Below are 16,678 nucleotides of genomic sequence, written 5' to 3'. Positions count from 1 at the left end.
GAAGGCCTGGGGTTGGGGGCAGGGGTGGGCTATGAAGGGTCAATGTGAGAAAACGGGACATCTGTAATACTTTTAACAATAAAGATTTTTTTAAAAGTGACTGTCAGGTATATTACAGGGAAATATACCTCCCTTGTGTATATCTAGAATTTTTTTTATCAACCTGATATGTGCTTAATAGTATTTAATTTAACAACCAACTGTTTGGTATAATTTATTTTATTTTGTATATTTTAAATGAAGAATTTATCATTCAGAAAATAATTTTATTTTTAGGATATTGACACATGATTAAATTACCTCTATAGATAAATCAGTTATGACTCATTATTATTTCAGAGTTCAATTTCAGTGTATTTAAGCCTCTGTGACTATCTGGTTTTTTCCCAGAAGTAACTGTAAAAATCAGAACACTGGCAGCACAATTATACCATTTCTAAAATATGATTAGTTTGGATTATCAAGCTATGGTGATGAGTACAAAAGTATCTTAAGGATAGATGCAGAAGTTAAAATGAATAAACCAATTAGAGTAGTTTGAAGTTTTGTACGCAAATTGTAATTTTCAAAGGAGATGGACAAGCTAAACAGCAGTCTGGGAGTTAAGGGCTGAGTCCTGGACCACCTTCACCCTCATTTTTGCTTTTAAATGGGGATCTTGATAGTCTCATTCAGAAGGATCAGAATCACAATCAATTTTTAGAAAGATCCATGTGAAAGATGTTAAAAAGACTGAGTGTTTTTTAGCTTTAGAATGAAAACTATGATACTAATACTAGCTCACCCACCTTTATTACGTGGGACATATAACACATTCAGTTTTGCAACCTTGTTTTTATTTTAAATACCCTATTTCTGTTGTGAAATGGAATCCATAGATAATATAAGTCACATTTTTTAAAAATTTATTATAATGTCTTATTGGTAAGAAATAAATGGAAAATGATTTATAATGAAGTTTTTGTATAAAACTACAGTATAAGACATAGCTGGCACTCATCGTCGTGACTGGCAGCTACAAATAGAGACTTTATTTTGGTGCTTCAAATACTGCAAGGGAGTTGCCACTGGCAAAATGACTTTCCAAAATGGTGAACAATGCTTAGAAAGGCATCAAATAAAGCACTATCTTTCCCTGGTTTGCACATGGTTGCATTCAGAATATGTAAAAAATATAGGAAAACATTTTATATAAAACAATTAGTTTCAGATCATTATATGTATCTTTTTAATCCATGCAAAATAACAGGCGGGGCATTTGCACGTTGTTATCATGCTGTCCCATGTCTAACCTTCTGGCCTTCACTGACTACCATTGGTGCCCCAGTCACTATGACAATAAAAAATGCCCCTATAAGTTTCCAAAGTGGCCCCCCGAGAAGTGCCACTCCCATTTAGAATCCTTGGAACAGATGAATTCAAAAATTGCTTCTTAGATTTAACATTCGACTGTCAATAGTCTGTGTTTTAGATTAAGCTGAGGTAAAAAATACTTACATTCTACTTGTAGAATCTATGGTATGTATGTTTTCTCTCATTATTGTTTTATTTTCCTTTAAAGTTACCAATATTTACCAGATGAATACTGCTAATCCAAATACATCATAATTATTGGTAACATATATAGTCATTTTTCCCCTAAGAAGCTATGCCAAAAGTAGAAATTTGAAAACTTAATACCTTGAGATTTTAAGAGGACTCCACTTGGATAGATTTCTACAAATGAATTTACAATACAGGGCCTGACCTTTATCCTTTTGTATGTTTTGTGGATTTTTAATGTAGGTATGGCAAGTTCCTCAACCTGTTAAAAGATAGTGCAGAAAGTGATCTTACGTGGGTGTTAAAGCACTGTGAGAGATTCCTGACACAGCAGCAAGCTCATGTAAAATCTTCTCTTCATATCCTTTTTGAGTGGATTCACAGTTCAACTTTATTCATACACTTTTCATAAGTTTTTGATGGGATATCTTTTATAGTAAAATAATACTTTAACCTATATTAGTGATTTATTTGTTCTGATATATCTTCATAGCATTTTATTCTGTACTTTAGATATACATTTTATTAAATTGAATAGTGATTAAGTTCATTCTTACTCATTGAATCTGCAACTGAATAATTGAAGTTAATGGAATATATTTTCAGACATATATAAGAAAGTTTTAAAATTGGATTGCAATCTAGAAAATTAATATTCTAGATTTAGTACATCTAGAATAAGAATAAAAATCCATTTATGATTTTATTTGGTTATATTTCAGAAATAGGATTTGACTCGAAGAAAAATATATGCAAACTACTTGCATTACTGAATCTAAAAATGTGTGGATTTTAAAAATACTTGATTGTGCTAGTAATTTAGCAGACAACCTGAACTAGAGAAAGGGTGGTCCTCTGTGTTCATCACTTCAAGAAGTGTATTTCTACAAAGCAGATCGTTTTTCTTCCAGCTGCTAGTGCCATTGGCCTCCACGGGACATTAAAGAAAAGAGTACATTATAATAGTTAATGTGTAATTTTTATTAACAAAATTTAATTTTACATCAATATTTTATAAATTGACTAAAGACAAAATGAGGACTAAGTATCATTAATATATCTTTTCTTATAGAGATCCTGGAAATGAGTATTTATGGAGTTGTTATGTTTCATTTTGTAACATAAACTATTATAACAGTTCCTTAACTGTGCTTTGTAATCTGCCTGCAGGGGAGTTATGCTGGCCATGACTGGTTTGTATCTTCTTTGTTCATGATAATGTTGGGGGACAAAGAGAAAACCTTCCAATTTCTTCAGCAGTTCTCCAGGCTTCTGACCTCTGCTTTCCTTTGGTTGCCAAGACTGCAAGTTTCTGTAAGACTTTTTAGCCTGTTTTTAAAGAAGCATTTTAAATTTTAAGGCAAATCCTATTTAAATTAATTGGGATCTCATTTTCTTTGTAGAGAACTCTGTATTAATTTATATTCATTTTTTGTGTGAATGCTTTTGACTGATTCTCTTTAAAGATACAGATTTGACATTTTCTCAAATATTTGGTATCTTACCTACTGGTATTGGAATAAGTGATTAATGGTAATAGATGCATTGTTAAATATTAAACTTGTCAGTAAATTATAGAATTTTATATATAAAAAGAAAACTACTGAATGAATATTTTTTATTTTGTGAGAAAGAATTTCTTAGTGAAATTACAGCATAAGATAATATTAAGTTGAAGTTCGTTTTTTCTATAGGAATACCTAATCCCAAATAATAATTATAACAAAAGTAACATTCATATATGCCTTCTCTGCTAGTAAAAACATGAAAGGGAGAACTAATTAAAGGAAGTATTTCATATTCATATAAATACAAAACTCCATTGATGAAAAATCAGGCTAAAGTAATACTTGAATGAGCTAGTGTTGTTCAGCAGGAAGGTCAAGGGATGGTAATACACACACACACACACAGTTCTCTGTTACACTTCACAAAATAATAATTATTCAACACAGGATGTTTAGACTTAAAAATTCTAATAGAGTTTAAATACACATTTATATATATATTTTAACTTTTTTGTACAATTCCTGTGCTTTTGGTGTGGTACCACTATCCTTAATGATGCCTTGTGTCCTTTCAGCCAGACAGCCAGTCTGTTTTATCCTCTCCAAAAAATAACATTTTAGACTTCTGCTCAGGTTACATGAGATCAGATGCTCAAAGGTTGATCCAGGCCTTCTCATTTTAGCCCCTTCCTCTTTATCCCCACTTCCAGAGATTCCTGGCCATCCCTTTTTGAGGCTTTGAGGATTCTTCAGGGTAAATTGGGTTGGTTCTCAGCTTCCTCTACTGTTAACTTAGGATTCAGCTTTTTCAGGCCTGCAGTCTTTCTGCTTTCCAGTTTCCAAAGTTGTATTGCTTTTGTCCCCTATACATTTAGATTAAATTTTACAGCAAATTGTAAGTCATGGCACACTTGTAACCCATTTGCAGGTCATTAGCAATAGTAAGTCATGTGACCAGTCATTTGTAGGAAAGAAAACCAGCGTTAAGGCACCTTCCCTGTTTACATATAACTGTAAATCTTATTTATATTTGAAGATTCCATGTTCTCATGTGTCACGGCCCAGGCAGAACTAGATTTTTCTTAGTGTCAGGAATAAAATGACTCATCAGAGCTACCTATACTGGAAGAAAAAAAAAACACACTAAGAAACTTCTTACTGTGTTTCTTTTTTGTTTTTAAGCACATACCTTCTATATTTAATCACTAAAGTAAAATACTGAGTGTTAACTATTTTATAAAGTCCTTGTTTCATATTATGCCACTTTCTAGTATATTTCAAGCCAAAAGTTTTACCGATAATTTTTTCATGATTTTAGCATAGTGTGTATATCAGTTTATATGTTGCTTAGATGATATAGTAAATGCTATTGTTATCCTATATGTGTTCTGCTTAACCTGATGTTCTAGATTTTATTTTGAGTTACCTTTAATAAAAGTTACCATCCTTCTTGAGCATTGTGACTAAGCAAAATACATCAAAACACTAAATGTATAACAAACATAATTTATAATTTGATGATTCAGAATACTCTTTGTTGTATCCATGTGGCTCAGAGCTGTCATTGATCTGGGTTTATGAACGCCATTTACTATAAATTAAAGTTATAAAATGGAAATTAATAGAGCAATTAATAAAATTAGTATAAGTTAAGTTATTGTGATTGTACGCAATTATTAGAATATTTTCTTGTCATTCAGGCAATAATTTGTTGCGAAGCTACTCTATGTAAGGTTTGGTGCTAGAAGCTTGTTTTGGTTACCCAAAAGTATGGCATAATTTCTTCCAATAAGTATAATGTATAAAAGTAGAAGAACTCTTGCCTTATCTTTGGGAATCCATTACATAATAATGGCTTGTTTTCTTTGAGAATGTAATTAATTAAACTATTGCCACCATCTCTTAACAGACCAACTCTAAATATGTTGTTTTTTAATACAACATAGATAATGTATAAGAATTATTTCTTATATATATAATTCTTATACTACTATTATACATATATTCAGAAAAGTATTATCTAAGTTTGTATTGAAAATTAAAATGTTATGTATGTATAAGTTGACTTTTGCTTTTATATATGTTTGTTATATTTATTAATTTTACTCTATAAGTACTCATTAGTGAAACACATTGTGCAGTTCATATTATTTTTATTTACTCAATAGAAAGGTTACTTTTTGGTCTTAGACATTAATCTGCAATTGACTACAGTAAGTCCATTTAATATGCTATGTATGTCTTGTCATCAATATAGAGAGTTAATGTTCTGTGTGTGTGTGTGTGTGTGCCTGTGTGCGTGTGTGCGTACTGTGAGGTATCTTCCTGAGAGCCTATCATAAATATATTTTCCTACAAAATATCTTCCTACAAATATATATTTCTGCATGTGAAATGGTAAATTATTTATGATGATGAATGATAAAACTAGAAAACCACTAATAAATTATTTGACTTATGTAATTTTTTTATGTGAGCGTGGTTTGTTTTAATTTAAAAGTATTAACATTGTTTTATTAAAAAGGTTTAAAAGTAAGAGTTGCCTGGTAAAGGCAAGAACATAAAATGCTTTTCTGAAACTTTCTTAATTATGTATTCTTCAGATCTAATTTGAGTATCAATTTTTATTATAAGTCTATAGGGTATAATTGCTGGTCTAAGAATTTTCTTGACATAAACTTATATCTTCAAGGTTATTCTTTGTTTTTAAAAGAAGCTATTGTGGTTAAATGTTGGATTTATACTAACTCATTAAAACATTATGAACATTCATGATAACAAATCGTATCTAATAGCTAAATTTAAAAAAAATAACCAACTTTATGAAGATATTGCTGTAAAATACAAGTTTGTAAATATTTGTGTTTATATATCTACACATATATATAGTATGTGGACATATAAATAAATATAAATATACATGTAAATATAAATATGTGTATAAAATATATTTATAAAATACTTGCTCTGACAACTTTGATGTGAATGTATTATGTATTATTTCCCCAGTTTTAGAGATGAATTTCTTATGGAGTACCCAATTTCAGTTAGTAGTAACTCAAGTTTGTATTAACTTAGAAAAAGGGGATTAGGCAAATACCTCTAAAAGCTGACAAACAAAAACTTATTAGCATTATGGAATCATTGGCCAAAGCCAAGGAGAGTACATATATTGAAACATCCTAGGTATTAAAAAAGTAAAGCATTTATTACTCCTGAACTCACTCATTTATTCTTTCATACAACACTCACCCTCAAAATTCTACAAAGGATTGAAGTTGTCAAAATTCCAAAGTGTCAACTTCATTCCTGTGTCTCAGAAAGTATATCATACTGTCTTTATTGAAATTTATGCTTTCTACAGAGTTTAACATTCTGACTTTTAAATTTATGTAACTATAATATTTGCATAATTTGTTATGCTACTACATCAATTTTGAAGTAGCAATTCAGAGGAAAAGATTTAGAAGTTTGATTATTTTAAATTAGCTGCATACTCATTAATTCTCAATTTCTCTCTTTTATGCAGAGGTACCTACCTGTTGACACTATAGAATCTGGCATCCATCCCATATATTTTTGCAGCACTCACTATATTGAAATGCTGCTGAAGACAGAGGTGCCACTTGTGTTTTCAGCTTTTCACATGTCTGGTTTTGCTCCATCACAGGTAATTCATAAGGGAGTAGCATTTCTTCAATTCCCAGATTTCAGTGTCTTTAAAGAAAATTACATTCTCATCAGATATAGGAAATACACTTAAATTAATAAAACTATTTTTTGTAAGTATTTATGACTTTGCATTTAAATTCCTAAACTGGCTTCTTCTCCTTGGACCTATTATAACAGATAGGTTTACTTTATAGGAGGTACTAGCCATTCACAGAATTCGAGTTCAAGTTCAGCTATTCAAAGGTATAGACATTCTGAAAGTCTATGACATGCAGGCTTTTTAATGGAAACAATATCTTCATCAGAAGGTTAATTTATGGATTAAGTAACTAAGGGCAATAATTGGTATCAGCACTGAGTATCTGTTATGTGAGATATTGTGTCTTATCTAACAAGAAAGCCTAGAGCTGTGTGTCTGCTGTTGGGATCAGAGAGGTTTTAATGACTTTTCTAGGGCCTGGAATTGTACATGTGGTCACATGACAGTAGCCGCAGATGTTTTATGGTTAAGAATATCTTGATCTTGGACCTTATTTGGCCTGTTTATGTGACATATTCTTAATAGTAAACCATCCTCCATTCCCTTGTATTTGTCCTACTGGAAACACGTTCCTCTTAATTAGATAGTACTTTTCTTAAAATGACATGTGCTTTTATACTTATTTTGAAGAGCCCTTCTGTCATTTTTTTACATTTACTTTTATCCAGTTACTAGTCCTGCTTAGTTTTCAATTTCCTGAAATTAATGAGAAGTCTAAATATAGCAAGGAATTGCATGTAGTAGAAAGAGATACTCTTCCTCAGCCAATTCTAGCTCTTACTGTGTCTGTACCTAAAACACTTCTGGGAATTTTGAATCACAAAGTGTTTAATTCTGGTTGAAAGTAGTTACTTAAATATTTACTATAAGCTCAACAATCGATTCTTTCAATTCTTTTAAAAGTCCCAGTCAGGGAGCAGCAGGTTCTTGAGAATTTCTTTTTGCCATGCTTATCCGGATTAATACAATGCATATTGTCTAATACCTCCAATGATTTCCTGCTTCCTAACATATATCCTAAATTTAAAAATAAACTACCAAAGGCTGTGGGGAAAACTTACAAAACCTCAGGGCCCACTGTATCAATTTGGCATCTATCATTTTGGCATCTGCTTATCAATTTGACTGCTTACATGTAACAAGCAGATTTATCTAATACAAACTACAGCATTATTTCTCAGCAGTAATATTATGTTTCTTAAGTTATCTAATTTAAAAATGCCTTCTTAATGGTTCCCTTTGTGAGCCACTTCAATAATTTTATGTTTAAAGTATATGTCATTGTTTTATTGAAGTATCTGCCATTTTATTGATAATATAGAACATGAAACTACTTTTAAGTAACTAAGTGGGTGTATGTGGTTAAGTAATTATTTGGGTATTAATTTTGTATTTAAAAGCTTATTCATTTTGGTCTAACTAGAAGCAGTGCTTTTTGAAGTTGTTAATTTATAGACAACTAATGGGTTGGGATTGCTTTATTAATGAGAGATTTGTGGGTAGGTTGCTAAATAAAATAACAGCTCTGTAGAGTAAAAATCTCAACTAGAATAAAAAAAATAAATATAGTTAGAATTATATATTTTTTGATGAGTGTCTTTTAAAATTAACTGAGGTGGGAAAGGAAATAAAATATATATTCTTTCCTTTTAAATGAACAGAAAATCACATGTTCCAATTAACTTTTGACCAGTTTTACTTTTGTTAAAAAACTGTCCTCATTGAATTTTTTAAACTTTCCTGGCTGAAGTAGAACATATCTTTAATGATTTATCTCTTGTAATTCCTTTGGAACATCACTTGGCATATCACTGACTATTGCACTGTGCTGTGTCAGCAAGTGGGCTAACATGGAATCCTCAGGGTACACTCTAGAAAACCTCTCCGTTTTTCTCTTTTGCGGGATCTCTGGCACTGCCACCACCATGGAAGAAGAATTATAGAAAACTATTTTATAATTCACATTTTGTGACAGTGCTTTTTAAAAATGTAAAATTATACAAATGAAAAGCAGAATGTCAAGACTGGGAATGCCCCTTGCTCAGAGTCATACTTAAAAATGTGTTCCAGGCTTTGCCTCTTCTCATGTGCGAATGCTGCTACTTGAAACAATACCTTCTCGCTCTCTGTGCCCCATCTTTACTTGTCAGGTTCTTATCCTTGAATGTCTGCCCAAAATGGTGCATTTCTGTCCAGATAGGGTGCATTTCTATACATACTATGAAGTGATTTTTCTTCCTTATGAACCTAAAAAGCTATTTAAATGTTTTAAAGTGTAATTAGGTGTAAAGGACATTGGTTTACTATAAAACAATGCTTGAATGTATGTAAATGCCAGAAAATTGCAATGGCATTAGAAACTGTACAATAAAGAATTAATTACAGATTCTGGGGTGACTTTCTTTTAACCAATTTGGGTAAAGAAAGATGGATACATACCTTTGTACATATATTTTAACTTCAGATCTCTTTGTTGGAACATATAAAGTTGGTAGGTTTAAAGGTTAGACAGAGTTAGTGATTAGCAGTTTCACACCATTCAACCTGTACAAGAGTAAGGCCAACTAGAAAGAAGATGGACAAAACTTGTGACCTCTTTTATCTTTGTCTCCTTGCTAAGCTATCCCTGAAACTTACAACTGAATGAGACCTGTTTTCTCTGGCTACAGGGATTATTGTATTAATTTCCACTCTTCAGTTGTTTCTCCTTCCTTCATCCAGAGACTCTCTTTTTTATTAACAAAGCCTAGTCATAAGTTAATTGGCATTAGTAACTATAGCAAAGAACACAGAGAGAACCCTGGCAACAGTGCTTCAAATGAATTGAAAGTATCTCTTCTAGTCAAAGAATCATTGAATGCTTTAACCTAGGTAGTTAGGTGGGAGCAGGAGGTATTTTTCTACTCAGTCCAGTGGAGCCACAGTATGTGGGTATTTGGTGGACAATGAAAGTTGGTAATGAGCTCTGCATGCCAGCTTACCCTCCTGGCCGAGGTCGGGGAGAAGAATCCTATCAATGTCAAGTGGACAGTGAAGTTGGGACCAAAGAAAATTAACTATAATCTGCCTATTGACAAATATTAGACATTTATAGACATATTCTAATTCAATACTGAGTTGACTCATAAGCTCAATGAAAAGATTTTGGAGCCTAATAGAAGGGAACAATATTTGTAAAGGAAAATTTTATACCTGAGAACAGAATTACAATAAAAAACAGAAGGAAATATTTGATCATATATAGTTGTCATTATCAATAACAAAATAGAAAATATGACCAGAAGATGAGATGAAAAGATATGCCCATAATGGCTGAAATTTAAAGTTTAATGGCTGACATGAATAGTAATATATGGAAAACAAAAATTCAATGACACCATCTGGTATGGGCTGAATTGTATCCCCCTAAATTCATATGTTGAAGTTTTAACCCCCAGTACCTTAGCATGTGACTATTTAGAGATAAGGTCTTTGAAAGTGATAATTACATTATAATGAGGTCATTAGTTTACACCCTTCTCCAGTATGTGTGGTGTCCTTAAAGGAATAGCAGATTTGGACACAGACATGTACAGAGGGAAGACTGTATGAGTATGAAAAGAAGCTGCCATCTATAAACCAAAGAGATTGGCCTGAAGAAACCAACCCTGCCCACACCTTGATTTTGGACTTCTCCAGAATTGTAAGAAGATAACTTTCTGTTGTGTAAGTCACTCAGTCTCCGGTACTTTGTTATGGCAGCCCTAGTAAACTATTATAACATGTAAGGGCAGTTAAAAACGGAATCAGTGTACCAAAATTTGAATCGGAGGTATAAAACAGATTTTAGAAACTATTTTTAAAGGGACAAACTGATAGAGCAAAAGAAATTTGTCTCTCTGTATCTTTCATATCTACAATAAATTGAGATAAGCCACCCTATCTGTTCCCATTTCTTCCTTCTCCCTAAGACAAAACTATAGGAGAAGATAGGTTCAATAAAGGAAATCTTTCCTCAGTGGTAATTTGTTGATCATTATGAAAACTAAAATATTGGAAAGTAATTAATTGCCTTAATTTCCCAAGACTGCAGTATCAAAGTGTTATAAACTGGGCTGCTTAGAACAACAGAAATGTACTGTCTCAGAGATTTGGAGACTGGAAGTCAAAATCAAAGTGTTGTCAAGGCTATGTTCCCTCTGCTCATACCAGGGGGAGAACTGTTAGGTGCTTCCTGCCTAGCTCCTAGTGGCCTTAGATGTTTCTTGGCTTCTAGATACATCAGCCATTTGTCTTCTAGTGTGACATTTTCTATGTGTGGCTTTCCAGCATCTTCCCTCTGTGCATGTCTTTGTCCAAATTTCCCTTTTTTATATGGATGCCAGTCACATTGGAATAGGGTTTACCCTGTGACCGCATTTTATCTTGATTACTTCTTTAAGACCCAGTTTCCAAATAATGTCACATTCATAGGTACTGGGGTTAGGACTTTGACTTACTTTTTAAGGGAATACACAATTTCATCCATAACATTAATGTACCAAAATGTTAGCAATGTTGATCTCTGTGTGATTATTTTTTCTTAAACTTTTCTGTTTGTCCACAACAGACATGTATCTCTTTTATATCAGAACAAATGTTATTCAAAAAGTAAGAGATATGATTTTTTTTAGGAAGACTCATTTTTTAATTATTCCCTTCATTAGCTTTCAGTTTTTGTGTTATATAATTCTGTTTGGTTTAAATTGTTTTCTGATTCAGCGAGAGTCCATTTGCATTAATGTAACATTTGGCAATCTGTTATCTGCATAATTATACATCTGTGATTATAGGTAGAGTAGGAAAAAATTCCACCTCTGAATTAAAATAGTCTCTTGGCATTTGTTATCTTTAGAGAGCAGACTGGTGTTACGGATAAGAGGAGGACAGATGAGTAAAGAGGGCGTTTAGCAATGGGCATTTGTACAGTGTGAACACCATCAGTTGCCCCCAAGTCCCGAGTCCCAAGGCCATGGAAGTTTTCTCATGCATTAAGCAAATAGGCGAAGCATACTTGTAGGCTTATGTGCAGAATGTCTTTCTATTTTGATTAAATGCTAAGCTCTTCATTGGTTTTATGTGAGTTATTGGTTATTGCTTTTTGAAAGTCAAATATGGTCATATAAACTTTCTAAAGAACTGATTTCTTTTTTTTCCCCCCAGATTTGTCTGCAATGGATAACTCAGTGTTTTTGGAATTATTTAGATTGGATAGAAATCTGCCATTATATTGCTACTTGTATTTTCCTTGGTCCTGACTATCAAGTGTATATCTGTATAGCTATCTTCAAACATCTGCAACAAGACATTCTGCAGCACACTCAGACTCAAGATCTGCAGGTCTTCCTAAAAGTAAGTGCTTTCTATCTAAAGGGAAAATAGTTAAGAATTAACACTAGCTAACTTTTATGGGGTGCTTAATGTCATATACTTTTCTAGACTCTCATATAACCCTAAAAACAACCTTTTGAGGTAGGTACTCGTATCATCCCCATTTTAGAGATGAGGAAACTGAAGAACCGAATTAAGTAAATTGCCCCAAATTATACAGGTGGTGATGGACCTGGGATGTGAAGTTAAGCTGTCTGGATCCAAAATTTTGCTTTTAACTAGTGTGCTATGCCAAGAGGCGTGTTGGTTTTATATTTCTATATCTTTCTTAGTCAATTAAAGTTCAAGTTACTTTGTTAATACAGAGGTTTAATACTTTTTAAAAAACATTTGATATATTTTCTTACACCTTCATATTCTATATTTTCTAAACTTCCAGCTATTTTTTTATAAAAGGTTTTATAACACTCTTTAAAAAAAGTCATTTCCATGTATAAGTTAATATTTTAAAACAAGACATAGTTGCTTACTTTCTCATTCACAATAATGTGACTTTTGAAGCTCTGGGCTTTAGGAAATACATGATATATAAATGTGTGCAATTTTTGATGGCAGTCCAACTCTATTTGTTTTAAGTTAAAATCTTCCCTTGAATTTAAAGTATGTTTCCCTCCATCTATTACTTTTGTCATCCCGCAGGCACACATTGACATACATACACCAAAACCAATATTTATCATTTGCTAGTTTTTCTCTAGGTCAGTGACTAATGTCTATGTAAATTAATTTTATTTTTATTCTTTGCCATTACATATTTGTCTGAGCTCTTTTCCATTTAGTGATGATTTCCTGTAAATAAATGTCATTGATCATTTGATTGCCAAACTATCAAGTATTTTATTTCATAAGTACTGAATTAAAAAAGGTCTCAAATTATCATATATCACTAGAATTATGATCTTAGAAACATTCTTAATGAAAAAGGATACCAAGACAGTGGTTGTACATATAGGAGGAAAACTAAGGTAGAAAAGGAAAAAAAGGACCTGCAAGTGGTAATTGGAGTACAGGGATGGTTAAACAAAAGGGAATTATGTTGAGGACCAAATGTGAATTTCTTTTCAGTAAGGAGTGTTTTCATCAGCTACATAGTCAGTTATAGGGGCTTCAGAGTGTGAAAATTTCCCAAACTCATATTTGTGTATTCCCTAATTTTCTATCCTCTTAGCCTACTTTAATTTTTCTTCCAGTGTTTGTAACTAGCTGAAATTATTTTATATATATTTTTGTCAGTCTTCCCCAGTAAAATGAGTAAGCTCCACAAGAACTTTGATTTTGTCTGTATTGTTTACTAATGTGTTTTCAATGCCTGGAACAGTACCTAATACATAGTTGGTGCTCAATAAATACTTGTTGATAGAATAAACAAAAATATAAAATATAAAGGGAAAGATGAATGAACTTAGTTTTATTCACATTGACTATCAAACATTACTAAATTCTTCAAATGATTGTCACTTACCTTCCTTCCTGCCACAAGTGTGTCTTTATATTTTATCATCTCTAAATCTGATTAATGGTGGTGACTATTGCAGTTTTATCTCTTTCTTGACTATTGCCGGGAAAATTGTAATAGAGTTTGCAAATGTTGACCTCATTAAATGTGTCCCAAAACTCTGTTGTTCTCTGCTCATAGTGCTATCAATTTAAAACTAAAGAATTTTTAAATGAGAGGAGAAAATTATCTTTACTAAATCATATTTAAATTACTGAAATTTTAATTGAATTGGTTTAAATCCAAATTAAGGACATGCTGGCAAAGGATTAATTGTTAGTACTTGTCCTGGAACAAACCTTATTTCTTACTCCTGCTGTTTGCAGTCATCTAAGGGATTAGAAAAAATGCCTGTCGGATATTGACTTTACTTTTTTTTTCAGCAGGTAGGTCTCAGCTTCACTGATCTCTTTGGTGGGCAGTTACTTTTCTTTTCTTTTTTTTTAAAAATATATTTTATTGATTTTTTACAAAGAGGAAGGGAGAGAGAGAGAGAGTCAGAAACATCGATGAGAGAGAAACATCGACCAGCTGCCTCCTGCACATCCCCCACTGGGGATGTACCCGCAACCAAGGTACATGCCCTTAACCGGAATCGAACCCGGGACCCTTCAGTCCGCAGGCCGACGCTCTATCCACTGAGCCAAACCGGTTACGGCGGCAGTTACTTTTCTTATGAGATAAATTCCAGTGTAGTTTATTTAAATATGCATTTACTAACCCTTTCATTACTCCATTAAGTCCTGCCTTCTTGTTTGCAAAGTATATAAACTTATGTACACCATTTTTCACTTACTGACATATTAACCAATAATGAAATTTTGATTAATGAAGTGATTTTTTATATATCCCTTGGAAGATCCCTTAAGTCAGGAATAGCTATATTATTCAAAAATTCCTCCTTTAACTATAGTTATAAGGATTAAACCTTGGAAATTATGCTTTATACTTTCTGATCTAAAATCTCAGCCTAGTACTAAGGGAGGAAAAAAAAAAAAAAACCTTAACAATTCTCCATTAGTATTTGTCATAGCCAGGCTAATATTCTTTTAAATTACATGTTATTTTCTCACTCTGCATATTTAGTAATAATTGCTTCTGAGAGGAAAGAAGCTGAAGTAGAATAGGAGACTTTTACTTTTTATATATAGTATATTTGTATGTATTTACATGGGTTTTTTATTTTTAAAGAATGGGCTCAGCCCTAACTAGTTTGGCTCAGTGGATAGAGCGTCAGCCTGCGGACTCGAGGGTCCCAGTTCGATTCCACTCAAGGGCATGTACCTTGGTTGTGGGCACATACCCAGTAGGGAGTGTGCAGGAGGCAGCTGATTGATGTTCCTCTCTCATCAATGTTTCTAACTCTCTATTCCTCTCCCTTCCTCTCTGTAAAATATCAATAAAGTATATTAAAAAATAAAAATAAGTAAAAAAAGAATGGGCTCATACTTTTTTTGTAAAATTTTTTATATTAATCTTTATTGTTGTAAGTATTACAGATGTCTCTCTCTTTTTCCCCCCATTGACCTCCTCCACCCCTCACCTGTCCTCCCAATACTTCTTTTATAATAAACTAATTTTTAAAAGGAAATGGAATCCTACATAATAAAGAGCTAATATGCTAATTAGACTGAACAGCCAAACAACCTTCCAGATGTCCTTCTGGATGACCTTCCAGATGAAGCCGGGGCTGTGAGGGCTGGCCAGGGCTGTGAGGGCCGAGCCCCTTGCACGAATTTCGTGCATTGGGCCTCTAGTCATTATATAAAATAGATGTTTCTCTCTCTCCCTCTCCGTTCCTCTCTGAAATTAATAAAAGATATATTTAAAAAAAAAAGACCGTAGTCCTTGGACATGGGGCCCTGAACATTTTTATCTGTGACAGATGATGGTTTAGAAATTCTGGAGTCCAGACAAAAATATCATCCAACAAAATAAATGTTCTCAAATATCTCAGCCAGTTTGAATATCTAAAGTTTGTGTTGTTGTTGTTAATGCAGTGCCCCTGTCTCTCTGTCTCTCTCTCACACACACGCACACACAGAAGGCACACATACAGACTGGCCTTATTGCGTTCCTCTCAGCATGCCAAGCGGCTGGCAGTGATCTTGATTTTAGTTTGTGAATTCAGCCTGGGGACAAACGTCACTGAAATGCCAGGCCAAGAAAAGATTGCCTTCCAGTGAATATTAGACTGTGAAGGCTCAAAATTCTTAATTAAAATGGTTCAAGTAAATCTTGCATATTCTGGCAAATCAATTTAAAATTACGAAAAAATCAGATTAGTTTCATCCCAATCAGTTAGTGTTCAAGCAGGATTTTGTTTGTGTGTTCCTATTGCAGCTGTAGCTCCAGGACATGTTGGCAGGCTAAGAAATGGAGATCAGACTGAGAAAAACCAATGGAGTGCTAAGCTTTCAGAGACAAAAGTATACATAATATTACAAATAATTCACTATCTGAGGGGATAGGTAAAACATGTTCAGTATCATGTAAACTGTGGTTTATAGATGTTTTCTGCACCATCCTTATATCACTTGAAGTCACCTGAATTAAAATTCTGACTCTGTTGCTAACTGTAACCTCGGGCATGTTGCTTTACTTTTCTATGCTTCAGTTTCTTCATCTGTATAATTGAATGTGAAATAATACCTATTACATAAGGTTTTTGAGGAATGAAATGAGGTGATATCTGTTAAAGTACTTTTAAACATTATCTGGCACATTACAGGTTTTTTTAAAAAAAAAACATGTTTTATTGATTTTTTACAGAGAGGAAGGGAGAGGGATAGAGAGTTAGAAACATCGATGAGAGAGAAACATCGATCAGCTGCTTCCTGCACACCTCCTATTGGGGATGTGCCCGCAACCAAGGTACATGCCCTTGACCGGAATCGAACCTGGGACCTTTCAGTCCGCAGGCCAATGCTCTATCCACTGAGCCAAACTGGTTAGGGCACATTACAGGTTCTTAAAAATAACTTATTTGAGTTTCTACATTCCTGTTCCATG

General features: G+C 33.1%; 1 protein-coding gene across 4 annotated transcripts in view; it reads left to right on the top strand.

The window, feature by feature from the left end:
- TBC1D32 (TBC1 domain family member 32) overlaps positions 1 to 16,678 on the top strand; it is a 129,874-nt gene that overhangs the window by 94,327 nt on the left and 18,869 nt on the right. For 3 of the 4 annotated variants that reach the window (XM_070417583.1, XM_070417581.1, XM_070417584.1), the window contains exons 29-32: positions 1,786 to 1,901; positions 2,702 to 2,856; positions 6,580 to 6,720; positions 11,944 to 12,132. In XM_070417583.1, coding sequence (XP_070273684.1) covers positions 1,786 to 1,901; positions 2,702 to 2,856; positions 6,580 to 6,720; positions 11,944 to 12,132 — 601 coding nt within the window. Of the gene's footprint in view, positions 1 to 1,785; positions 1,902 to 2,701; positions 2,857 to 6,579; positions 6,721 to 11,943; positions 12,133 to 16,678 lie in introns of those variants that run through there. The other variant, XM_070417585.1, reaches the window with a different exon arrangement.

This window comes from Myotis yumanensis, unplaced genomic scaffold, assembly GCF_028538775.1.
Source record: "Myotis yumanensis isolate MYYU_CA2020_CCGP unplaced genomic scaffold, mMyoYum1.0.hap1 SCAF_6, whole genome shotgun sequence".
Lineage (NCBI taxonomy): Eukaryota > Metazoa > Chordata > Mammalia > Chiroptera > Vespertilionidae > Myotis > Myotis yumanensis.
Note: the sequence above shows the minus strand (reverse complement) of the source record. Positions and strands in the feature narration are given on the sequence as shown.